The 19,693-nt window shown below is 40.5% G+C and overlaps 1 protein-coding gene across 1 annotated transcript in view; it reads right to left on the reverse strand.

The window, feature by feature from the left end:
* cacna2d3a (calcium channel, voltage-dependent, alpha 2/delta subunit 3a) overlaps positions 1-19,693 on the reverse strand; it is a 173,901-nt gene that overhangs the window by 61,464 nt on the left and 92,744 nt on the right. The window contains exons 12-16 of the mRNA XM_061257192.1: positions 16,746-16,824; positions 14,036-14,169; positions 1,925-1,996; positions 1,639-1,719; positions 1,052-1,126 (exon numbers count right to left, since the gene is read on the reverse strand). Of these exons, the coding sequence (XP_061113176.1) occupies positions 1,052-1,126; positions 1,639-1,719; positions 1,925-1,996; positions 14,036-14,169; positions 16,746-16,824 (441 nt within the window). The remainder of the gene's footprint in view (positions 1-1,051; positions 1,127-1,638; positions 1,720-1,924; positions 1,997-14,035; positions 14,170-16,745; positions 16,825-19,693) is intronic.

Raw genomic sequence — 19,693 nt, forward strand, 5'->3', positions numbered from 1 at the left:
TTGCACACTACTCACTTCAAACTACTTAAGTCACACATCTCTCCCAAGCAAATGGCACCTTAGTGGGCAACAATATTGACACGCTGCAGCAGAGAGAATTACACTGACCTTTACATTCAATGCATTTGTAAAGCTTAAATTGTTGGGTGCCATACAGTAAGATGCACTCAGTTTGAAGCCATTAACATTCTTTGGATGACAAAAGTAATTACTGTCAAAAATTATGACTGAGTTGAACAGTTCTGAGCTTTTACTGCATATATCAGAACTGTACACTCAGTGATCACTTTATTAGGTAGACCTATACACCAGCTTGATAATGCAAATATCAGCCAATCATGTGGCAGCAACTAAATGCATACAAGCATGCAGACATGGTCAAGAGATTCAGCTGTTTTTCAGACCAAATGACAGAATGGGGAAAAAATGTGACTTTGGTCGTAGAATGATTGTTTGTGCCAGACAGGGTGGTTTGAGTATCTCAGAAACTGCAGATCTCCTGGGATTTCGATGCACAACAGTCTCTAGAGTTTGCAGAGAATGGTGCGAAAAACAAAAAAACCTCCAGTGAGAAGCAGTTCTACGGGCAGAAATGCGTTGTTAATGAGGTCAGAGGAGAAGGGCCAGACTGGTCAAAGCAGACAGGAAGGTGATAGTAATGCAAATATCCACACATTACAACAGTGGTATGCAGAAGAGCATCTCTGAACACCCAACACGTCAAGTCTCTAAATGGATAGGCTACAGCAGCAGAAGACTTAATAAATGAATAAAATAAGTCTAATAAATACCTAATAAAGTGCTCATTGAGTGTATATATGAAGTCAGCCCCCATCCCTATAATTTGGAAATAAACAATGCCATTGGCATATCAACTGATTCCCAGCGTTTTCTAATGTCAGTTGATATATCACTGGGATTTTGAGGGTACTGACAGGAATCTGTGTTTTTTGGGGACTGATTCCCCAATATGTACACACATGCTGCCCATTGTACACTGCTGGTAGATAGTGTTTTCATGGAAAAGGTATATCAATGAGAAAGAGATTACCATAGGCCTCAGGTCCGGATGGGTCAGTATATATCCATTGTTTGTGATTGCGAAGGCATACCCATGAATTCCTAGCTATAATTATACAGCAAAAAAAGCAGAGAGGCAACATTAACTTCTTCATTTTTAAGAGAAAATATTCATAGGCAATCAAGCTCTTTGTAATCCATAGCACTGGTTTGGAAATTTGCATCAAGCTCAGCAAGTCTTAATTTTAATTCCTACAAAAGTAAGGCGTTCGGGATTGACGTCAAATGATACCCTGCTATTTCTAGATGTGCATTAAATAAGATGTTTTAAAATGTCAAATACTTATTTAACATTGAAGCATTGAAGCTATGTAATGTATTATTAATGCCATTTCAAAATTAACTTTGGTTTTCTGAGAAATTGCCTTTCACTACAGACTGAATTATTTTCTTGTCGTTTACATGCTGTGATAAAAGATAGAAGCAATCAAATATTTTCAAAGAATAAAAAAAAATGTACTTAATTATGCTGTACTATTAATGTAGACTCATAGCAAAATATTCTGCAACTACACTAACATTGAAATGATAGATAATGTATATATGAACATACTGTACCTTATACTTTGGAATTGTCTTCAACAGCTCTTGTACCGGAACATCTGTGCCCACCACTCCAAGAAGAATTCCTCTATTCCTCTGGAGGAACAGAGACCGACACACTCAGCATTGACACATAACCCCCTTCACTTTCACATTTCAGTCAGGCTTTACAGACTAACCTTTGTTCTTGCAATGGAAGGTTAATGGGGGATGGTTTTTTTTATTGCTGGTATACAGTTTGATTATTTACCAATTTCCCCATTTTATAAAACAACAGAAATGCAGTTGATGGAATACTCACGGTTTCGTTCTTTGTGCTAAACACGGGCATTGCTACAGTGGTCATCAGAACAGGACCCTGGTTGTCCTCAAGCTAAAACAACAATCAGAAAAAAGTGCTTAATAATGTATGTGTGTAGCTGCGCTTGGAAGGAATCGGTTTCCTCCGAACGTTTGGCACCAGCTGGTGAGAGCGCGGATGAACGGCGAGGTCTCGGACGCATCAGCCCCAGAAGCACGGGTTTCATATTGCACATCACCGCCGGGACCTGCATTAACAGACCACTCCATTTTCAATCAATATATCTAATAACAGCAACCACTGATGGGGAACAAAAATACATTTCTGCAACCACGAGGGACAAAAAAAAAAACTCTCCCGCTCCTCTCTCTCAGGGGATGTGCTTAAATGGTATCAGTTTAAGGGGCACAGTGTCTATATCCTCCTCTTTATGCACTCAGTCGTTTAGCAAACCCTTGTAGGAGAAGTGGGAGCGCAAGTCAAAGTTGGATATCCACCAAAAGCATCCACCAATACCGAGAGCACATTTAGAGAATATGTCCCTGAAAGACTGCATAAGTTTGAAAACAAAACAAAAAAAAAAAGTAATAAAATGTCCTCCAAATGGGCTGTTTAGTCAGTGCCACTGAACACGGATAATGAAATCAGATACATCTGCCCATGTTTCAGTCTATTTTAAGCAAAGACCTGACTGATTGAGAATCATTTTGGTCTATTCTCAGAAACTATTAACATTTGATAGCTTTATCGATGGTTCTATTGATAGAGTATTTTGGTCATAGACACTGTAGCCTGTTTTTATTTAACAATAGGTTATATTATTTTTAAATACTTTTAAATGTTTTAATACCTGTTTTCACCAGATACTGCACTGTTTATTTACAAGGCCATAAAATACTCCTTTTAAACATATTTCTTTTCTTCTGGTTCTCACTCGCACACAAGCTGTACGATACATCATCCTGTTCTATAGACCTGTCTATTAATATACACTGTACACCATTCTACCAGCAGTTCTAATACCCTATGCTATAGTCTCCCTAACCACAATGATTATTTGTCCAGCAGATTCCCCATTATCTCCATATTACCATTCAGCCTAACTTTAACTACTGACACTGAGCAAGCCCTTTTTTGCGATTTTCTTGTTTTCCTATTTTCCTGGAAAGCATCTTTCTGATGGTATCTGTAACATGTGCTATACACTACAAATAAAATTTAATTTAAAGCCATTAAAATATTGCCTCAGGACATGACCAATTATTGTAATTACCTTCACATGTATATCTTTTTTTACCTTTAATTAGACAAAATATGGATTTATGAAAACATAACACAAAGCAAATCGAATTTTGGTTAAATAAATTAGTCATGAATATTCAGAATGCACCACAATAATAATATGCTATATATATATTGAGGAGAAAGACAGCTTTGCTATTGCACACATGACATTTCTTATTCCAAAATGTCCTTTAAAATGTTCTCGCTTCCATTGAAATTTGTAGTTGATACTATTAATCCCCTATTTTGTCATCATGGCTATCAAAACAATTAATTTGGCATTCAATGATCCCAGCATTTATTGCTAATCTCTTTCATTTGGAGACAGGCATCTTAACCATCAATCAGGTGGTAACAAAGCAGCACAGCTGTGAGGGAAATTAAACGATTAGCACACGACGACAAATCTGTCCGAGTGAGAACATGCCTTAGCCTTTTTTAATAGATCGAATGTAGTTCATTGTACTGCTTATTCAGGGGGAAGTTAGGTCTTGGTTAGGTCAACCTGACTCAACCAACCCAACTGCCAGAAGACACCTGTCTTATTTAGGGTCCTTGAAAAAGGAGAACAATGCTATGAAGATTCTATGAGGCCAGCACGGCCCTGTCAATAATGCTGCATTCACAGAACCAATCGCTTGTCAATTACAGGAGCAGATTTATGGTGTCTTCAATAAGGAAGAGGACAAGTCTATTCAGGGTAAATAAAAAGAAAGTAATAAAGACAAAGGAGGATCATCAATAAGCTTTTTTTAAATTTAATGAGGGGGAAACTGGCCATGCTGTATAAATCTCACGGTTAGGTGACTGCAGTGCATGAACTACTCGCTCATGGATATGATGGATATATGTGCAAGCACTTCTCTTGATGGATCATATGGGCCAGTTAGGTCCCATTCTTGGCAGCAGGTCCTAGTTTGTGTGCACTTGTGTGCGTGTATTCATTAAAACAATGAAAGTGTGTACATGTGTGTACATGTGTGTTCTGCATGTATGTGAAAATGTGTTTGTGTGTGTGTGTGTGTGTGTGATGCTGGTAATGAATGCAAGTGCTTGTATATGTAAGTATGCATGTGAGAGTGTGTGTGAGCATTCGTATGTGTGTGTGTGGGTGTGTGTGTGTGTGTGAAGACAGCGTGAGGGTACTGACGTGTTTAGTATAAGAGTGTGTTTGTCCACTCCTCTCTGGATGAAGCTGCCAGTACAGGCGGGGAATAGAGGGAAGGATTAGTGCAGATCAGTGGCAAACAGGCCAGCGAAGGCCACTGCGCTTGCAGGGACAGTGAAGTGCACACTCCCTCAGTCTCCTGGGCTGCACTGCTATCTGGGTCACAGAGACGAATGACAGGGCGCTAGCCACAGAAAACCCTGCTCCCCCCACGAGCTGGCTTAAAAACAAGGAGGTCACAGGGCCAGGTGTTCTGGGCACTCTGCGGATCCACCGAGGAGAATAAAAATACACCTGTACATCACTAAATCCTCTCTGAGCGACCGTACAAGACGCAAAGGTAGCAAGCCGGGCAGAGAGGGGATACTGCACTCCAAGAACTGCACAACCTTGCCGTATTTTTGTCCCAGCCCTAACTCCCTCTCTCCCGCTAAAGCCAGTCCGCCCCGCGTTTTAGAAAACAAAACCAAATGAGCCGAAGAATGATGAATGATACTCCTCAGTGGCTGAAATATGGAAGCACAAAGTTTAAAGGACAACCTGCGCGTAGAGGAATTCAAGGGTATCTGAGGGAAGTGCAATCAGATGCCAGCCAGAAATTAGGTTTCAGTTGCAGCTGCAGCTATGGACTCATTCAGAACTGACACATTAAGCCCTGACTTAGAGAGCTGCAGTAACAGACACATTCAGCACAGACACGGTTAGCACTGACACAATGAGATCTGCAGCTAGTCTAGCATTTAGCTCTGTCCCACTGAGCTGCAGCCCCAAACACATCCAGTACTGATTTACACAGCTGCAGCCCCAAACACATCCAGTAATGATTTACACAGCTGCAGCCCCAAACACATCCAGTACTGATTTACACAGTTACAGCCCCAAATACATCCAGTACTAATTTACACAGCTGCAGCCCCAAACACATCCAGTATTGATTTACAAAGCTGCAAGCTCTAACACAACCAGTACTGATTTATACAGCTGCAACCTCTAACACATCTAGTACTGATTTATACAGCTGCAACTTCTAACACATCCAGTACTGATTTATACAGCTGCAACCTCTAACATATCCAGTACTGATTTACACAGCTGCAACCTCTAACACATCCAGTACTGATTTACACAGCTGCAACCTCTAACACTTCCAGTATTGATTTACACAGCTGCAACCTCTAACACATCCAGAACTGATTTACACAGCTGCAACCTCTAACACATCCAGTACTGATTTATACAGCTGCAACCTCTAACATATCCAGTACTGATTTACACAGCTGCAACCTCTAACACATCCAGTACTGATTTACACAGCTGCAGCCCCAAACACATCCAGTACTGATTTAAACAGCTGCAACCTCTAACACATCCAGTACTGATTTGCATAGCTGCAACCTCTAACACATCCAGTATTGATTTACATAGCTGCAACCTCTAACACATCCAGTACCGATTTATACAGCTGCAACCTCTAACATATCCAGTACTGATTTAGACAGCTGCAACCTCTAACACATCCAGTATTGATTTACATAGCTGCAACCTCTAACACAACCAGTACTGATTTACACAGCTGCAACCTCTAACACATCCAGTACTGATTTACACAGCTGTAACCTCTAACACATCCAGTATTGATTTACACAGCTGCAGCCTCTAACACATCAAGTACTGATTTACACAGCTGCAGCCTCTAACACATTCAGTGCTAATTTACACAGCTACAGCCACTAACACATCCAGTACTGATTTACACAGCTGCAGCCTCTAACACATCCAGCACTGATTTACACAGCTGCAGCCTCTAACACATCCAGCACTGATTTACACAGCTAAGTCACAAACATCAGCCACACATTCAGTACCTAGTCACACTACATCAGCCACTAACAGATTCAGTACGGAGTCACACTACATCAGCCACTAACACATTCAGTACGGAGTCACAGAACATCAGCCACTAACACATTCAGTACGGAGTCACAGAACATCAGCCACTAACACATTCAGCACTGAGTCACAGAACATCAGCCACTAACAGATTCAGCACTGAGTCACAGAACATCAGCCACTAACACATTCAGCACTGAGTCACAGAACATCAGCCACTAACAGATTCAGCACTGAGTCACAGAACATCAGCCACTAACACATTCAGCACTGAGTCACAGAACATCAGCCACTAACACATTCAGTACTGACTTGCAGAGCAACAGACACCGATACATTTAGTATTAATAGCATTTTAACAGTGAAGTATTATTTTCCATAGCATTCTGTTTTCCTTTTATCATTCACAATTGCAACACAATTTTCATGGTTAAAACAATTAAATCAGCATGGTCAGCTCAGTCAGTGGCTGACATGTACTGCATAATATTTTACTACCAATGGATTCATTGACATTTTTATGACAGAAATAAGAATGGCAAATAACAAACATTCAGAACAGTGAGTAGTGACTCATCACATCCAACAGGTGTCATTCAACTATCATGTCAGAAATGTACAGTCATATGGATTCACAACTGCGGTGCACAACAATTCAAAACAGAAATGATAGTGCTGTACAGATGAAACTGGAGCACAGAAGTGACGGATATGTGATTATCCAATAGACAATGGAATTGAATTTGCTGAGTGGTAGAATTTCAAACATATGGCATTGCAGATGTCTGTCAAATTGCTAGTTATGCTTGGCTCTAATATAATGCATCAGTCATTGCTGTATTTCCCATAAATACCCTCTGGTTTTGTATTATGCTTATTATCATTAAGTCACCCAGCAGATGCCCTTATGCGGCAGATGAAAGCATTAATCATAATAAAACCCACAATAAGCACTCATAGGACACATTTCAGTCCCTAAAACCCTGTCGTTAAAGTACATTAATAGGCACATTAAGGGAAGCTGCAGAAGCTTTTTTCATTAGGATAGCAGTGCATCCAATTTCCTGTTGCAGTTCTATTGATGCTAGCTGTGAAAATCTCTCTTTTCTTACCCTGGCCAGCCAAGCAGGTGGGGTTCTGAAACCACCACACTGACCTAGTAATATTTGCACTCAACTTCTGACTTCCAATCACATGAAAGCTTTTCTTCGCAAAACACTGTCTGTCAAGTTAATTTTGGAGACAAATTGGGTTTGTGAAGATAAATACAAAAACTTGCATTTACATAAGTCCAATTTAAGGACAAATATTGTTTGAAATGAAGCCAAAGTTATCTGCTAAAAAGACACCTACTGCAAAGAATGCACAATGAGGCCAAAAGCAGAGCTTTCTGCCAACACATATACAATTTCTGATGGTACGCTACGGTAGGATACTAACAAAGCTGTATTGATAGGATGATACTATTTTGCAGTATATCTGAAAAAAGGGGTTATTTGACTTGTCTCCATACAGGAACACTTTTTAGTTCTTTATGGAACCCTCTATCTTAAGTGAGAAGTGTCAAAGCACCCAGACAGAAAGCCATTACAAGAACCTTTAAACTACAGTAGATTCTAGTGGGTTTTTCTATGGAATCACAGGGTTTCTTTTGGAACCATTTTTCTGAGATTGTATATAAACATAAAAATTCAGGCAGGGATACATATTTCATCCCAATGTAAAGGGTTATTCCAGTACCAGGGTAAACGTATAAAAGTGTAAATGTATAAAATATAAAAAATATGAGTAAAAATGAGTCACTGAAATAATTAATGTGCCAATGTCTGAGATCTGCAAAGCAACATCAAAGCCACAACACTATTAAGTTGTTACACTCAGCTCAGAACTCAGTAACTGCTGTAAAAAATAAATGAAGTACAATAAAGTGCCTGGACAAACAGCCCCATAGACAATACAAATCTCGTTCTCTCTCACTTTCTCTCACTCTCACACACACACACACACACACACACACAAACAAACACAAACACATACACACGCACAGGTGCACACACACAATCACAAATTTTGTCAGCATTGGCCATACAGGAGTCAACACGCATGGAAATGCAACACATTACGATGAAGATTGAGGCAGAGTGTTACCTTTTGAGCCTGAGGGAGCTACAGAGAGAAGATTAAGAAAGAAAGAGAACATGAATAACTGGAGAAGAGCCCAAAGGTAAACTTTTATTTCATTCATTTTCTGCAGTCACCTCCGTGAGCTGTGAATGACAAGACCTCATTAGAGGGGCACTCCACTGTGGAGTCATTTTTAGGCCAAATTTCTGATCACTTTACTTCACCAGGAATATTCCTATCATGTGCATGTATCAGTTTTAGTGTGTGTTTTCTATTGACATTGTCTGTGATAAGGATATTTGACATACTTTCTTGCTTTTGAATCCCCAAGGCCCTACATCTGAAAAAAACTTAAAAACTGACTGGGACAATCAGAAACATGCACGCACTAAAACTTTAATTACACGAAAAGCTCCCAGAATTAATGATCTCTTCTAAGAGCCTACTTCAGTCCATTACGGGTTATTGTCAATGACCAGTTTCTTAAATGTAAACACAATGCAGTCCAATAAATGGTCTTATCAAATGTCAGAAAAGCTTTATTAGATGTACACTAGCATGTGCACATGCTCTGTGGACCCCAGCCTTTTGAGAGAACTTGCCAATCAGAGTGCATGTCTGAATGACATAGGCATCTTAGGGAGCAAGGCCGCCCAATTACACGGGGCCAGTAAGCAGGTGACAGCAGAGGAAGGGTGAGAAAAAATGGACCAATCAAACAGTGGGGAATAAGCACTCAAGTGATATCCTTGCCCCAAGACAGATGTTGCAGAATTTCTCATTTCTTATAAACTGTTTTGCATATCTCAACAATACAGCAAGAAGAATCTGATTATAATAACACTCCCATTAAGCTAAATCTCCAACTTCACAGGCAAAATTGCACAATGTATTAGTGAATCAAAGATATTAGACGTATGGCTGTTTGCTGTGTTAAGAATGAAGACGTGTGCCATATTTTCACTGGTCTGCTCTTTCGTGGATCAGGGATGATCCCACATACAGACCATACAGATTTCTGAAGCTCAGCACCCCAAGGAACACTTTAATCTTCATGGTCATTTCCTCTGTACACAGCACAGTGTAGGCACAGTCCGGCCTTCTGCCATCTGCAGACATTTCTGGGTGATTTCACAATTCTGGGATGCAATTCAAATGCTGATGACAGGGATGAAATACAGATTTTCTGTCACCTGGTGCAATAGTAATTTCCTGGGGATGAACTTTGCTAAAATGAAGGGAAATTATGCGCTGACAAAATGGATTGCAAACTCAACATCAGTACTATGTTGCAGAAGTCTCAGAAAAGGCTAGTTTTTCAGAGAAAACTAAAATCCTTTACTGCCTGTTGCCCGTTTGAATTAACTGAGGGAACTAACAGCCCACTCTGACAATCACAGCGACCTACTGCTGTGGGCAGACTTTCTAAAAGTTTAACATTTAACTTCAATCACAGTAACAAATTAAAGCTGAAGTTAATAATATTCAGTGAATTATAATATGTCATTATGGTCTTTTGCAGAAAATGGAATTTCTGAATTCCACAATGACCACAATATGATTTGGTTTATCAGCCCCAAGCTGTGTACATTAATTTACCTCCCCTTTGCCACCTTCTGCAGAGAGAACAGATTCTTCTGAAAATCATAGTCCAGCTAAAGTGCTATGGGCAATGGTTGGCCATTTAAAATGCCAAATCAGTTTGTTTTGGACTAATACATGTATCCACTATTCAGTGTATATCACAATAAATAATAGCCTGTAAGGCATGAAGGCACTAAGACACATCTCTGAATATTGATTGTGTCATCATGTTCCTAAACATATACACTCAGTGAGCGATGTATTAGGTAGACGTGTACACTAGCATGTTAATGGAAATATTTAATCAGCCAATCATGTGACAGCAAGTAAACAGTCTTCAGAGTTTGCAGAGAATGATGCAACAAACTAAAAAACATCCAGTGAGCAGCAGCTCTGCGGGGAAAAAAATGTGTTGTTAATGAGAGAGTTCAGAGGAGAAGAGCCAAATTGGTCGAAGCTGTCAGGAAGGTGACAGTTACGCAAATAACCATGCATTACAACAGTGGTATGCAGAAGAGCATCTCTGAACACACAATGCATCAAACCTCGAAGTGGATAGGCTACAGCAGCAGAAGACCAATAAGTAATTATATAAGTCTAATAAATACCTAATAAAGTGCTCACTGAGTGCATATAAACACTGTATATTTTTGAAATATCCAACTCCTCCATTATGAACAATACACTCATTTTGGAAATCGCTGAACAGAAAAAAATAATGAATTTAAGTTTACTGAATTCAGTGGTTACTGCTAATGTCACAGTAATTAAGGCTGTCCTGAAAAAGCCGCCAAGTGCTAATTGTATTTCCCTTTTTATTTGTATTGTGTTTCTGTTCAGTGAAACTATGAATAGGTTTACATTAGCTTTGTGTAAACAACACATTACTTATGGTCACAACAAAGTGTTGCTTAAAAAGGCTTTATGTATATAAAACCTTCATAAACACAACATAATGGCTTCATAAATCATACATACAAGTAAGCAAATGTCATACTTCATAAAAGGAGACTTCCAAATGTGACATAAGCAAGAATGTCACCTGGCTAAATGCTAAATGTTATAAAGGATGACATAACACATGCATATTTAGGATTCTAGGCGAACTGTGGCATAAACACAGGACGTCACTTGGCCTCATGAGCTTGATGTTGTGAAACTATCTAAATCAGCCCAAGGGAAATTGGTCCCCATGCTATTATGGTGATAAAGCTCTCTCATATTAAAAGTGTCTCATTCAACTCCGATATCTAAGAGAAATTAGTGATGTCCTTTACGTCCTTTACATACGTCCTTCCATCACGTACTCTTGGTTCACAGGGATCACATGGATCTTCAGCCACTCTTAAGTGTTCCACTGGATTTTGTGTTGCTTAATATGCTTCATGAAGCCTTCCATAAGTCACATTTCACTCTAAAGTGTGACCTTATTTACATGGTAAATGCCTGTATTTATATAGCGCCTTTATCCAAGGCGCTGTACAATTAATGCTTCTCATTCGCCCATTCACACAGTGACTGGCTGCCATGCAAGGTACCAACCAGCTCATCAGGAGCAATTGGGGTCGGGTGCTCAAAGACACTTTGAGACACCCAGGGTGGGATCGAACCGGCAACCCTCTGACTGCCAGATGACTGCTCTTACCTCCGGAGCCAATATCCATTTAGATTCCAAACTAAGCATTTCAATCAATTCCTCTGTCTAGCCCCCTAAATCACCAAACAAGGTTTCTAATTCTTAATTGTGAGTTGGTCAGAGTAATGATTTATTTCCAGGAAACCTCACTTCATTTAAAATGCAACACAGACACAAAGAATGAATATCAGTAATTGAAGCCAAACACACTTGCATACAATTCCTTTCAATCTGACAGGAAAAATGACATTTCGCATAGAAAAGCTTTGAATACATTTTTTCCCCTGAGCAAACTGCAATGTAAAATGCTTTACATTATTCTCATTGCAATGCAGGTACATTTATTCATTCAAAGAGGCAACAAAGGAATGAATGATTAATGCTGACCAAGCAAACTGAAACTGAAAATGCTGAAAAAGGGGCTCTAAATAACCTAAAAGGGCTTGCATAAAAGGTGATACCTAAAAGTCTCTGAAAACATACATCTTGCATTGATTGCTACATGAGAGTATAAATTGGACTATACATGTCCTACCAATGACAATATATTTAACTCCTAAACAAGACCAGCTGGTATTTTCTTAGGGAATCAGAGGGCAGTAATTAAAGCACTGAGCAAACCTTATGGCAGTGCTTCATATAAGCGAGCTGATATCACTCATATTAACATTCTTAAATGAAGCAATAGTGCAGCGCTCCACACACACACAAGCATACCTATTGCCACCTGTACTTGCATCATATGAATCTTACCACAGCACCTAGTCATTTGGGTCAGAGAATTCTGCTGGATGTGTAAGTGCATTAATGAAACTCTCTGAGGGTCCATAGGGGGGACCCTCACACTGATTAAACACATCAGCTGCCTTATTGGTTTAGTGTAATGTTGGTGAGAGGGGAGAGGGCAGTGTTATCCGTGTTATCCCCACCGTGGTCGTGCAATAGGAGGAACACTCTGCTGCAGGCAAAACTGAATGTACAGTTATGCCATTCTAACAAACTGTATTTTCAACTGATATTGTTTTAAATACTAAATGAATATTTATGATACTGCAATGGCAACCCAGTAGCAGTGCAATAGATTGACCCACTCTTTTAGTCGTTAGAGTACTTCTACTGTGCTGTACTGTATTTGCACTTCGGATAAATATACAGGGGTTTTGTTGTAGGCTATATTACAGCTAGGAAAATATTGCTGCATGCCAAATCATCAAAAATGTGTTCTGACAGAATTAAGATAAAACTATGCAAACTTTGCACATCAAAGAGAGCCGAAGCTGGCCACTCTGGGCAGAATAATTTTCACAACCCTTCCCTGGATACTGTTGGAGAGACAGAACAAAAAACAAATTTGAGATTAACAATAGTTCCACACAGAGAGCACACTGTAAATACCTGTTTTATGAACATCATGCCAGCTTAATATTCTGCCTCTACAAGAACTGTGCTACAGTATTTAACCGGGGCGGGGGGAATCTTGAAACAGGGGCAATAAACAGGAGATTTCTCAGCTGTGAATTTGTCCTTTTAACATCGGGGGGTATAAGTGCAGGTATTTATTCTTTAGCCCCATGTGACAAACACTCAGAAGTCGGTGACAGAGACAACAGGGGGGCAGAGAGCACCGTGCCAGGACTTGAATGGCCGCGGGTGACAACATGTAGTGTCACAGTATGTTTCACATGCGTTCAACACTGCTACTAGACACTCATGGGGCTATTAAATTTAATGATTCCATCTGGTAGGATGGAGGGGTCCAAACAATGGGGTTTTTTTTTGTCATGCCGAACATGCAACACAGATGCCACTGCCTCCGCATTCCTCTTCTGCAACAAAACCTTTTGTCTAAATTTTTTCCTGCTAAAAGCTTTTTCCGCACCGTATTAGCATATTTTCTTCTCACCACGGTTGAACACCTCTCACAAATTAGCACAGCGCACTGTGAGCCATCTACAGATGCTCGTGTGTGTGTGTGTGTGTGTGTGTGTGCGCGGAGGCTGCAGAGAACAGGGACGTATTCAGACGTGCACATTCTGCCAGCTTCACACGCCTTTCTTCAGCAGCCTCGGCAGTGTTCCCACTGTCAGAGGTAATATCTCCTCTGTCAACACAGCTCGCCAGCGGTCTACATTTTGTTATACATGAAAGCCAAAGATTCCAAAAGCAATACACATTCTTGTTATTTTGCACCTCTGGGCTACCTTTACTCAAAATTAAATGAGCATGACAGATTTATGTACACGATAAACCTTGAAGAAAGATCCACCCAGTGCGCACAGAAGCACGTCAGCATAATAACTCGACTCATCACAAACTTAAAACGTGGTAACTCTGAAATGAACTGTGTGCAATGTCATTCAAACAGCCAAGTCACATGTACAGCTGATATGCAGCAGGTTTTGTCAGTGGCAGCATGGATACTCACAGTGCTGTCGATATAGGCCTCTGTCCAGACCGTGTCGTGCTCCTGGTCGATCACCTTAGGTCTGCTTAGGACATGAAGGTACTCCATCACATTCTCCTGGACATCCGCCAGTGTGGAGATCTGAGTGAAGTACCCTGTTCCCAAATAGAAAGACACACAGTTTCTAATCGCTACTATCATCAGATATCCTCCCAGTCCAATCCATTAGCCGTACACTGTGGGTTAAAATGGAGAGGAATTACACAGGAGTCGAAATAAAAACACATTTGCTGGAGTGTGAAAAATTAAACCTATACTACACACAACATGATTTAAGTTTAAATAATTACTCTCCATTTCTGTGGGACATTCCTTGCCAGATCAACACCTGAAATCCGTGCGTTTGTGAGGAGTTGTGTAGTAGTGATTAAAAACTTAGAAATACTCCTAGGTGGCAAATATGTATATGGAAAATAACATTTATAGCAATTCTTTAACCTCTACAATGAACAGCTTTCCAGTGCTGGTTGAAGATGTGACACTTCACAAATGGCCTTTCTCACTCTTCAGTAATACTGTACAGGAATGGGCATTTTTTTAATAAAAAAAAAAATGGTGTGTCTGACCAACTGTTTCAGTAACCAGAAATAGAAGCAAGCAGAATCTTCTATCACTGTTAATATTCATTTCATGAGGCGAGACAGGAATGTAAGGCTTCGCATTTACCAATTATGAGAATTTTATGAGGTGCATTTAAAGTGATCAATTCAACATTTTTCCAAAAATGTAAATGTAAAATCCATTTTACCACATTTCATTATGTTGGCCAATTGTTTTGTGGAACAGCGTGTTTCACAGAATTTTTTATTTGTGTGAAAATGACAGTTTTCCATGTTGTAATTACACTGTGCAACAGTGATTGAGATAAATTATTTTCAATAGTAGTATTTGTGATGAAAATAATGAGCCTTGATAGCTTAGTTTAGTCACTAAGCTACACAGACACACTGCACAAGAAAAGATGACACACATTCATCCAGAGCGCCATGAAACTTGCATCAAAAATGATTTATCTTGTATTTTAGAAGAACTTCTGCACAAAGTAATCTTTAAAAAATCAGTCTTAAAAAATAAATAGTGAATAAATAGTTGTAGTGAAATAGTGGCTCCAGGTGCATGACACATACTGTATAACCTTAGGGAAGTGATGATAGCACATTAAATAAAAAATCAGAGAACTGCATGATAATCAATGTATCTTAACTACAGTTTATCTGTAATTATCTACAGTTATTAACAGCCGCTGGGTGTATTAATTACTAAGTCACAAAGGTTACCATTTGACTTTTCATGTCGCAAAACGATTGAATCTTTGAACCAACTTTGTCCTCTACATTTCTCCTACATGAACTTCATTTTTTTTAAATCAAAAGAACAAGTGGAAGATATGAGCTATAAAAGGTATCCAGAAAAAAAGGGCAGCTAAAATTCCCCCATGATCCATTTTCCTGGCAAGGACTTTCCTGTCCAATATCCAGTGGGCTGGAAAGCCAGTGCACAGCCTCCATCAGCCCTGTGCATCCATGGGGAAAATCACTGCCAGGGAAATTGATTTTGGGGTCGTTGACCTTGGCAGCAGCTCCTCGGCGAGGCCCACCCATATTCCACACCCTGGTGCAGTCAGTGTGACACAGCGTAACACAGCAAAACACAGAGTAACACAGCGCAATGCAGCCAGGACCCACAACCAGGGCAACCCAGCGCAATGCAGCCAGGACCCACAACCAGGGCAACCCAGCGCAATGCAGCCAGGACCCACAACCAGGGCAACACAGCGTAATGCAGCCAGGACCCACAACTAGGGCAAGACAGCACAATGCAGCCAGGACCCACAACCAGGGCAACACAGCGTAATGCAGCCAGGACCCACAACCAGGGCAACACAGCGTAATGCAGCCAGGACCCACAACTAGGGCAAGACAGCACAATGCAGCCAGGACCCACAACCAGGGCAACACAGCGTAATGCAGCCAGGACCCACAACCAGGGCAACACAGCGTAATGCAGCCAGGACCCACAACCAGCACAACACAGGGCAATGCAGCCAGGACCCACAACCAGGGCAACACAGCGCAACACGGCACAATGCAGCCAGGACCCACAACCAGGGCAACACAGCCCGCCACAATCAGTTCAGCTCAGACACAGGCAACTGTGACCACCACCACAAAAACATCTGCGAGGGGGACCAGAGTCCTAGTCAAACTTAGTCATCATCTTGTATAAAAGCATATGCTCACAGTATATGCACTTCACATCTTTTATAATTTTAATAAGTGTCAATAAGTGCATACAGATAAAATCTCAATCAATGTCAGTTGCCAGCTGATTTAAAACAACAGAGAGTAGTCTGCTGCCACCCTTGTGTTGCCCGAAGCCATGACCAGAAACAGACAGGAAATGAAGCACACAAAAAGAGAAAAGGGACATTTTCATGTTTCCATTTTAGGAAGCCAACCCTCTAGCTTATAGATGAGCTTGGTACAAAATGCAGCAGCCCAGCCCTTTGTTCATTTATACATGTACAGGATTAGAATGTCACTGTAGATAGCTGAGTGCCTTTCCCTGCATGTAATTTACTTTCCTTTCATAACATTTCCTTATAGATTCATTAAAATCTGTCCAAGTGTTTAGAAAGGGCATGATGTGTCGCTTAGTAGAAAAGCCAAACCTTTATTCGCACAAGCCATCCATTTAAGATTATCAGCAAAGGCAGACTCTCGACCAATTAAGTAGGGGAAGATGCGGACCTGCGAAAGAAAGGCATCACGTGTTAGCATGGATGGAATAATAATCTGGCCTCAGGCACAAAGCTATTTCACAGAAAATTATGCCAATACAGAAAATCCATGTTGATTAGTCGGTTGTGACACTTTATGCTTGGGAATAAACATTCTGAATTGTTATAAGTCATAATGGCCAATAACAATCATAGCAATGAAAGGGTCCAACAGCATCAGCAATAGTAATAATCCTGTAATGGCAATAAGAAGAAAAACAAATTAAGGCTTTAGAAAATTAATAAACAGAGCAGTAGAAAGCTGTTACACAAACTGCATGTGTACTTTGAGCTATGCAATAATAGTTTGTGATAAACAAATACCATTGCTCTTCAAGACGAAACTGCAGCCATCAGAGAGATTTATAATCTTCTGCATCAACAATAATGGGGAAAATATTAAAGACCTTTAACGTGCTAAAAATACTTCTTGAGTTTTACAATAGAACAGGCAAACACACACCAGACAGGTACATACAGGTGCAGTTTAAATAAGGTTACAGAATAGAGGTGGAGGCTGTACTGATAGAATCAACACAATCCACCCTTCAGCAAATTGGGCTGCTTTCAACTGCTACAAATGGGTTGCCAGCTCATTTTTTGTGATTGCTGCCAATCTATGCTTCCTATCACTGTAAATGGCCATGTGTTTTTGTTCCACTTTGCATTTACAAATCTCCCTGGTTGTAATGTATATAGTTTCCCATTATTATAAATATAAAGTATATACAGTACATTGTGCACATTATTTCATGATGTGGGTTCTAAAGATTTGACATTTAAATCTGAAATGTGAGCACTTGCGTGCAGTTTACTGAAGATGGAGTAAATATTTCATAGACAGGGCCAATTAGCTTAAACTGCTACCTGATTTCTGCTGCAAATGTTTATGAAGAGAAAGCGGCTCTAGGGACCACATATTAACCTTCACTGCCACTCTGTTTCTCTTATAGAAATGATAGGTTCTAATTAGACTGCAAATAAATTGAACTTTCAGAACTTGTGTATTAAAACAACATGACCCTGCACTGGAAAGTAGCCAATCACATCATCTCGCTTCTCCTGAGGTGCGCTCCCACAACAAGCGCGCTGTCCCACTCCCCACCAGCACCCCCCCCCGAACCGCAGAGTGCCGCGGCTACGCCAGCTGCCCACTTGGCAGGCGGACGTTTGAGCGCGGGGGGTTGCCAGATTTCGCCCCGTGCCTGTCCAGATGCAGGTCTCCTCTGCGCTTTGGGGGACACAGCTGCTCCACTTGCCTCTTCACTCCACCATGACAAAATCTCCATACTGGGAAAACAATTTCACAGGTCTGCGCCCCTGATTTCTGCCCATTTCTCTCCTTTCTTCCCTCCAAAAGAACACAGAAAAAACTACAAAAATAGGCCAATGTGGAACCCCCCCCCCACCCCCAAATAAATAAATAAAAATATAGTACTGTGTAGCCATAATCGTTTTCGGGTCTAATGCAGGTTTTATTGTGCCTATACATTTTATTCTCATTGCTCTTACTGATCCAGAACATCAGTGATTTTACAGGACAGACTGTACATGAACTGACAACCAGCCAACAGACTGGCTCATAAACAACATGTAATATCTGACTGAATGGTATGCTCTGTAATATCTGTTATTGTTATTATTTCACATTATCTGCAAATACAGTCCCGCATAATCAAGTTGTGTTTAGAATCTTCTAAAAGTATAATCTCTACTGCTATTTTACCAATGCAATCTAATTTCCTGAAAACACTATCACAACAATTCCACACTGAAGACATAGCAGGTGTATGGACACTAATCATAAACCAACAAAATATTCTAAAGCATAGAAACAAAAGAAAGATCCAAAGAGCAGAAACTGAACTTGAATTCTAGTGCTTTGCTAAAATCTGTGCGTATTTCAGAAACAAAGCTCTTTCTGTTTTGATAGGTGACCTGCTTCACTGACCTCGACACACTCACAAAAAATAAGATCAGCAAGACATTAAATATGAAGGAGAGATTATGACTTTCATGTTCCATTTGTTTTAGCATGCGATATCAAACACAGGCGACTGCACTGGCCCACCTCTGCCATAATTCAATGTTCAGAGCGCTCCAGAAAATAATTCATCCTGCAGCCTTTTGTTTTTTTTAAAGAAAAAGAAATTATCCATAATATGCTGTTGCCTCAAAACATATTTCTTAAAAAAAACACACAAATACATAATGCATTAACAATTCCAAATGTCAAGCTGAAAATTAAACTGCTAAATTTATACAACGATGCAAGTGAGAAAATGTGCACCCCATCCAAGAGCACGCGATACAAAAACTGCTTATGAGCAGGCAAGGATGAGGCAGACGGAGATCAGAGAGAAGAACAAAGAACAGAAGAATAAACGGCTGTTTGGCGGAATTAGAAGTATCAGCTGACTTCAGAGCACCGGTCCTGTCTCACAAAATGCTAAAAACCAGAGTAAACACTGAGTAAACACCTCCCAAAATCCAGGCTTTAGCGTGAGCGAGCGGAGCCGTAGTAGAGGTAATTACAATGATAAAAGCTCATAAATGGCTCCATTCCACGCTGTCATTCACAGCGAGGCCTGCAATCGCTCATGGCTGTGACACCCGATGACCCTTCTTCTGCCCGAGTGGCCGCCACGCGTACACCCGCTCCCCCACCCCGTACCCCTGCCACCCCCTCCCCGGTCGCCCCCAACGCGGTGGCCAGATGGGCCATGGTCGCTTCATTATTCCCTGCCTGTGAAGTGGAAATGCCAGCAGAAGGATGCATTACTGTTGGGGCCTTCTCCTCAAACCTCCAAGATTTATGGGGGTATAAAGTGCTGTTGAGA

Source organism: Conger conger, chromosome 10 (assembly GCF_963514075.1).
Source record: "Conger conger chromosome 10, fConCon1.1, whole genome shotgun sequence".
Taxonomy (NCBI): Eukaryota; Metazoa; Chordata; class Actinopteri; order Anguilliformes; family Congridae; genus Conger; species Conger conger.